A 7,875-nucleotide genomic window follows, 5' to 3' on the forward strand; every position below is an offset into this window, starting at 1 on the left:
TGGTGTTTGGAGAACCTCGACGTAGAGAACAGGGTGTAAAAAGACGTAAAACTGGGGGAGGAGGGGGGGCAAGAGGTGATAAATATTCAACAGCTCAGCTCCTCAGAAGGAGTTACTAGCCTGCTAGCCCTCCACCACCACCACCACCGCCTCTCCTGTGTGTCCTCTCCATGCCAGAAAGCAGATGGAATGTGAGAGCTCGGGGAGGTGGCTCCAGTCTGGTTTTATCCAATTAGCAGGGTTGTCAAAATGAATTTATCCACGGAGGCAGGGTGACAATGGGACTGGCAGTGGCCCGGGAGAACAGGGGCCCCGGTGTCTTTACTTAGCACGCTCACAATGAACTTGTGTCAAGTGACTCTCTCCCACAATGACATATAAGGCACTCGCATACCTACGCTCACGATGCATGCCTGCACACCATCGCCATGACCTGGAACTAGTCCTCTCCTCCTCTCTGATATTTACACTTTTGATAGTCTTTTGATTTGGGTCAAAGTCATAAGTCTTCAAAGTACAAAAAGTCAAGTTCCTTTCAGGTTTCTGAATGTTTACCATTCAAACGACAGCCTTTTAAATATTTTGTGTTAATTTCAGAGATGCACCAATCCAACTTTTTCCCTGATGCCCCTAAGTAAAAGTTTTCTTTTCACTTTTTTCTTAAAATGCATGTTTAAAATAAAATCAATACATAACATGTGGGACCATGCAAGGCCCACCTGCTGCAGGGGCTGGGTGGTGGTGTTTGGATTTTTTAAACACTAGTGCAATGCAGTTGTTAGAGCCAAAAATGGTATTATAAATACAACTGTATTTCTTTGTGTGTACATTGGGTGGCGCTGTATTCCTGTCCTGGGCTCAGGTATATAGGTCCTGAAATCGCTGTGTTTGTCAGGTGTTTGACCCCGGAAGGGCAAACGGTTTTGACCGCGATACGCTAATGTGGTGCATTTACTGTTGGTGGAAATAATGGGTTTTTTTATACGTTGTTCCACAACCAGGAGAATAAATGGGATATATATATATATTTAAACAAACATCTCTGTGATGTATCGAATGCACCACACCTCACAGATAGTTTAGCATAGCCTACAACGAGCGCGTCAACCAGGTTACTCCAGAGGGAACACCACCTCAGGAGCTTACAGCCAACGGCCTGGGCTTCTTTAACAGCAGTTGTTTAAACCGTTTACAAGCAGGTTTTTCTACAACAAAAGAAAAACTTTTCAAATGTTAAATTCCAAAAGCAGCTGTATAAGAAACTGATATGAAATTCATGTAAACACAATAATTGAACCAGACCTTTTCTGCTGCAAAGTCTCAAGTCGGGTCTCGCAGTAGTCAAGTGTCAGTTCCTCAACACGATGACACAAATAGCTTGACTCCCCTGTAATCATACTTCTGCACCAGAACTGGCAGATTTGGGCGGTTCACACAGTTCTCCTCACTGCGCTGTCACTGAAGTATGTTTTAATTCTACAACGCAGCGTTTTTCGTAAGGCTGTTATAAAACAGTCATAGGGAAACATTAACACTCGCACATTCCCGCGGTTCTTAATTTAGGAGAGCTGTCTGTGCGTCTGCTCTGGTTTCTATCAGTCTCGCTGATGCGTAGGAGGCTTCTTCTCCCTCTCTCTCTCTTTCTCCCTCCCTCTCCCTCTCCGTCTCTCTGTCTGTGACTTCTCTTGGAAGGATGGTTGGAAAAAGTTGGACATAAGATGTCAGGCCAACTTTTCATCTTAAAGCAGGGTATCCGCTAAGCAAACACAAGACCCAGATGATGAATGAATCAGTCGGACAGATGGGCTCAGAGGAGTATGGCTGTTTTTAGGGAGTGATGATGTACGAGGGGCCTCCTCATGCCGCCGTTAGAACAAAGCTCTCTCCCCGTTTCTATCTCCTCCTGCTGTCTCACTGACGCTACTTTTATTAGTCAGGTACGAGGTCTCATTGGCGAAAGTAGCGTGTCCGGATGGCAGGTTGACTGGTGTGGTTTACGGTTAGCGACTCTCACGGTTGGGACAGGTGGTCCATACAGATGTGTGTTTTTTATGGGCAGCTGTCCCGGGTTGTGTCCATAGAGCGACCGGCCGCTGAAGCCGCAGACCTTCCAGCTTTGCTTCCTGGTTCCACAGCAGCTCGCTCTTTATTTACCGAGTGAGCCCACTACTGATGGGCCAGTCTGAGTGGACGACTGAGTGAATTAAAGTGTACATGTATATGTGGGTCTGAAACTGCGGGTTATTTTCAATATTGAGAATACTGACTATGCCTTTCAAGGTTTCCCGGTCCTCGAACCTCAAATTGCTTGTTTTGTCTGACTGACGGTCCTAAAACAAACATATTTGACTTGCATTAACGTGAATGAGTGAAAAGCAGCACATTTAAGAAGCTAGAGCCAATGTTTGTCATCTTTGCATAAACACGTTATAATCAATTATTTTATACATACAGAACTCTTGATTGTCTTTAAGCTCACTCTTTTGGCCGTTAGGCCGCGAACTATTTTGATTGACTCTCATCAGCTTTGTTCGGCTACAGCTTTTTGCAGCAAAATAGCTTTTAAAACCAACTGCAGCTATCTGCTCAGCAGACACACACAGTTAGTGACTTGCTGTTGAAGAATTTAGCCGCTGAAGAGCCGGATATTTACCTCAAGAGTTGGTGGAGACCAAAAACTGAGCTAAAAGAGGGGAAATTGAACTCATCAGGTTGTCAGAAACACAAGTTGAAATGAATGCTAATGTTGTGTGTGTGTGTGTGTGTATATATATATATATATATATATATACTGTATGTGTAAATAAGCAACTGTTAGTGAATAAGTTTGACATATAACCTCAATAGGTGAAGTCAGTATGTTGTGTGTACAGGTTGTTTTCTGCCCAAAGTGGCCAAAAACACAAAAATGTGTTATTGCAGGATTAATAAATGAATAAACCTGGTTGATCAGTACAGTTCTACATTGTGCAAGTTGGACTGGAGTTCTCCTAAGCTGTTCATGTCGTGAGAATTAGCAATCTTGAAAATGTTTACACACATTCATACGATGCAATTAAGATGTAGCGGAGTAATGTGTGGCTCAGTGTGGCAGTTGGCGTAGTTGACAGCAGTTTTTCCATCAGCCTGCTGCTTTGCTTATTTTCAATAAATGTGCCAGGCAGCTAAACACTTTCACTGCTGCCATTAGATGATGAAGGTGCTCTGTAAGAGTTTCCATTCTCTTACTGTCCTGCTATGGCCCCTTATGTGTGTGTATGTGTGTGTGGGTGTAGTCCCTAGTCTCGCTGAGCTTCATTAATCATCTCCTTGCCATAATAAGATCAGGATAAATATGTGTGAGAAAGTTGTTTCCATTTTTACTACATTGTCGCAGGACACTTCATGCCCCGAGTGTGTGCATGTACTGTATATGAGAGAGAGAGAGAGAGAGATTCAGTCTTGCAGGACCACCCTCTTCATCCTGACGGGAAGTTGTTAGTTTAACCTGACAGGAAAGAATTTGGGAAACTTGGCAGTAAGCGACAAAGGAGAGAGGAAAGCTCCCCTCTCTACATTAACTGTTAATAGACTGACTATTAACATCGCCTTCTCCATTTTCCTCCCGATACATACGGCAACCATAATACGAGCCTCCCCTACTTCATCTCGCACACGCTTCTGTGATATATATCCCCCCCCCGGCCTGCCTCTCATTAGTTGTTCTTTGTCCCCACTCCTGAATGCAGCCTGTGTTTTTCCCCCCCCCCCCCTCACCTCTCCTCTCCCTCCCCCTTCCTCCTCCTGGACCCTCTACCTGTATCAGTTACACCTGAGCGGGAAGGTGGAGGGGTCAGGTTACGGCCCCGCAGAATTAGGGCGCCCCTTTGATGAGTGCAGGCTGGATGGGTGCGGGTGCAGGCGGAGGAGATGGGGTCAGCGGTGAGATGGGGGCTGACAGAAAAGAAAGGCTTCATTTGTGTCTGGAGTTTGGCTGCTGAGGGTACCGCCGAGTGCACTGCCTCGCCTGGGTTGTGTTTCGTTAATGGCCGCCTGTTTGTGTACGTGTGTGTGTGTGTGTGTGTGTGTGTGTGTTTACAAGTAAGATAGAGAGCAGCTTATGTATGAAGCAAGATCGACTGTTTAGATGGCTGATGTATGTTTCCAAGTTTTTGTAGCTTTGTTTGCTGTGCAGTTCCGTCTGTGTGTGCTAGCTTCCATCAGAATAAAGTGGTTTGTGCTGTTTGTTTTGAGTGTACCAAGTCTGTAAATGACCCTCTGACTTTCCTGTGTGTGCGTGTGTTTCAGGGGGCAGTGTATGGAAGATGTCTGGAAAGCGAGACTGGACTCCGTGGATGAAAAAGAGAAGGGCTCCAGTGTTGTGCGCTCTGGGTGCAGTACTACTGTGCTGCCTGCAGAGCGGCGCCTCTCTCCCCGGTGAGTAGACCAACTGAGATGGTGGAAAACTGGATCAGTCTGCAGAAATAAAAGTTCCATTTTTGTGTGTTCTGCCGCCGTTTAAAAATGCACATTACTTACTTAATCTTTGCCCACTTTATGAATGCCTTTACCTTAGTTTGTCCAAACACCTGGTGCAGGGAAAGTCTTGCCAGAGACTAAATATTCTGGCTCAGTCACAGGGAGCGAGGTTTTTTTTTTTTTTTTAACGTATCCTGGCAGCAGCAACAGCAGTTTATTTGAGATGCGGTGAAGTGGGTAATTTGCATGAGCCCTACTAGCCACCATGGACAAATTGAAAAAGAAAAGAAGTACTGTATTCAGAGCTGCATTGATGAACCCATTAATCCATTAGTAGATCCGAAGAAAATGAATTGACAGCTGTTTTGATAATCGATTAGTTAAAAGGTTGGTTTTTTTTTCAAGCAAATCCAAACATTTGATGGTTCCAAGTTCTAAATTGTGAGAATTTTCTTCTTTTCATCATATCTGAGTTCTGTGTATAATCTTTGTCCTCAGACGAGGTGCCACTGTTCAGTGAAGAGCCCATGTCCGTGGTGCAAAAGCTGGGAGGCAGCGTGAATCTGCACTGCAGCGCCCAACCCGCCTCCGCCAACATCAGCTGGCGCCTGAACGGCCAGGAGCTGATGGACGGGCATTTGGGTGTGGTGCTAGGGCCCAACAGCCTCTTAATCCCCACGCTGTCCAACCTGACCGTGGGCCGATACCAGTGTGTGGCCAGCACCAGCACAGGAGCCTTGGCTAGTGTGCCCGCTAACGTCACCGCTGCTAGTGAGTAGCCACACACACACACAGTTCAGACAAATATACACAAACGCACAGAACCCTTTTTTGGTTTGTCAGAGTATCTAAAGAACGCATTTGACTTAATTGTTTGGGTAATAAAACACAAACGACGCAGTAAACCGTGTTCTTTTTCCACTGCTGTGAGATTAATCCTCAACTACAACTCTGGTCATGGTGAGAAGCTGTTGCACATCATTGATCACTGTTAATACCTCCACATAGTCGGGCAGTATTTAGTGTGTGTCGTTAAATACAACAGCTGCTTCTATAGAGTGTCGTATTGATCTAATGGAGCTAAAGTCAATTATTCTCACCGCTGGTGTTTTTTAGTGCGCTGGTCTGAGTATGTGGTGTTATATTTGATATGCATCATGGGACTGAGATGGGGGGCCTGAAGCTGTGTAACTTGAGCCGGAGGAATGGAGGGGACCCGGGGGCCGGTCATAGCGGGGAAGAAGGGACCAGGACTCCAGCCTGGGGGCCCCCTGCTTCTATCGGCCCCTCTGCTCCACACAACACCACATTCCTCTCCACAGGGCCCGACAGCAGGGCTCGCCAAAAATTATGGCCCCGTAATTGGGTGGAGGGCTGGGGGGGGAGGAGATAAGGGTGTTGTGTATGTGTGTGTGTGAGGGGGTGGACAGAGATGCCTCACTAAAACACACCATTAGGTAAAAAAAAACCACTGTTAACTGTATTGTTTTACACGTAGTGATGTGATGTACGAGGCTTATAGATGGAGAAACTGGAGGTGTTTTAGGCCAGTCGAGACAAGATCCTCACACAAGATGAGACGTGATGTCACATTCTCTGTCTCCTTTAAGGCCTCCATAACCTTACACACAGACACACACACATTTCTCTTCCTTTGCACATTTTTCACTCTTCACCCTGTCACTCTCTCTCCTCTTGCCTCCTTTCATTATCTTTCACTTTCCCCTCTTTTGTCATCTTCAGCTCATGTTTTTTTTTGTGTTTTTTCCGTTTTCTTTTCTTGCACAAAGGCAGTAAAAGTTATTGATAGTTTCAATAGTAGATAAATCATGTTGAGATTACCACATGTGGAGCCAGACTGTTCGCCCCTCCTCCCCCCAAGTACCTCTCTAATTTAATAACTCGGCCACCCCCAAACCGCCTAAGGAATTGCTCCATGGGGAGTGTGTACGTGCCTGTCTTTCCATGCGAGCTGTCTTAGTTGTACGCACATGTTTTTTGTGACCGGGATAGGTTGGTTCCAGACCCTCCTCGCTATCCGCCTCTGATGAATCTGGGCTTTTTTGGCATAGGTTAAAAGCTCCTCGCTTTGAATTCTTGTGCAGACAATCACCCTCCCCTTCTTGCTGCAGAGAACAGACGTGTATCTGCACAACGTGAACGTACAACACGTTGCACAAACATGTTATAATACAGTCTCACACACACACAGGCCTCCTACTGCTACACATAAAGATGATGAATGCACTGTCTCTGTGGAAATATTTAAGTCTGCCTTGCCAAGTAGCCCTGGTGCGGGAGGTCTGCTTCACTTTATGAATACCATCAATCCTCCATCCCTGCAGGATACACACACACACACACACTCACACTCACACACACACACAGGAATATACATATGCATGCACACACTCACACCTGAGAGGCACCCATGCGGGGTTCTTGTTGTGAAGAATGTCGGGCGTTAAGAGTTGTGGGGGGGTTAAAAGGTGTAACTGGAGGAATTTGGAAGAAGCAGGCAGGAGGAGGAAGGTGGGCTGGGTAGATATGAGGGCGAGGGGAGGGGGGGGGGCTGTAAAAACAACACCTGATTGATTTAGCAAATGGAGCACCACACGGTCCCTCTTTAAGGCTTCTCTCCCCCCCCCACACACACACACACACACACACACTCTTAGCTTGACATGTCCTGGCTGGGATTCTCATCTTTCAGAATAAGAGCTGAGACGGAGTGTTTTTGTGTGTGTGTGTGTGTGTTTGTCCCATTAAAGCTCCCCCACAGAGCGAGAGGGCAGGTCCAACATGCACTGTGAATAAATCAGCTGCCTGCAGGGACGGTGTTTGCTCAGTGCTTTGAGTACATCACTTTGTTGTCCCTATCAGTAGACACTCTGGCCTTAACTAAACTTAACTTATTGAATTAGAGCTGTATACAAAGTCTCATCAGCTGACTGTATATACCAGCAGCTTGGTTGTCTTGCCAGAGAGAGCGGCTGGTCCAAGAAAAACACGCCAGTTATAGCACCTCTGGAAAGAATAGAGGGAGGCCATGTTTGTTAAGAATAAATCAGCACGGGCTGGTAGACGTTTAATTACGTTCCTGGAGAAGTTTTATTTATCTTTCATTTCACTGCTCGACTCCTTTCTCCAGTTGTTGCTTTGTTTTTCCCCTCCTGTGCTGTTTTTCTTTTTGGAGTCTCACTTTAGTTTCTCTCTACTTCAAATCTATAAAATGGCAGCGGGGTTGTGGGTTTTTCTTTTTCTTTCCGGCTTCTTAAGAGCAGAGTTTTGCTGCTTCCTCCCAAACTGGATATCTTTGAAACTCTATAGGATGGACACCTCTCACCTTTGACCCCATGGCCAGGCCTCTGGGCCACTCAGGAGAGGGGGGGGGGGGGGGGGGGGGGGGGGGGGGGG

At 46.2% G+C, this 7,875-nt stretch overlaps 1 protein-coding gene across 4 annotated transcripts in view; it reads left to right on the forward strand.

Annotated features, from left to right (window-relative positions):
- Positions 1–7,875, forward strand: part of boc (BOC cell adhesion associated, oncogene regulated) — a 29,931-nt gene that overhangs the window by 12,923 nt on the left and 9,133 nt on the right. For all 4 annotated transcript variants that reach the window (XM_031850202.1, XM_031850203.1, XM_031850204.1 and 1 more), the window contains exons 2-3: positions 4,288–4,416; positions 4,957–5,229. In XM_031850202.1, the coding sequence (XP_031706062.1) occupies positions 4,305–4,416; positions 4,957–5,229 (385 nt within the window). In that variant the 5' untranslated portion in view covers positions 4,288–4,304. The remainder of the gene's footprint in view (positions 1–4,287; positions 4,417–4,956; positions 5,230–7,875) is intronic.

The sequence above is a fragment of the Anarrhichthys ocellatus genome, unplaced genomic scaffold, assembly GCF_004355925.1.
Source record: "Anarrhichthys ocellatus isolate YVR2014 unplaced genomic scaffold, GSC_Weel_1.0 scaffold10, whole genome shotgun sequence".
Taxonomy (NCBI): domain Eukaryota; kingdom Metazoa; phylum Chordata; class Actinopteri; order Perciformes; family Anarhichadidae; genus Anarrhichthys; species Anarrhichthys ocellatus.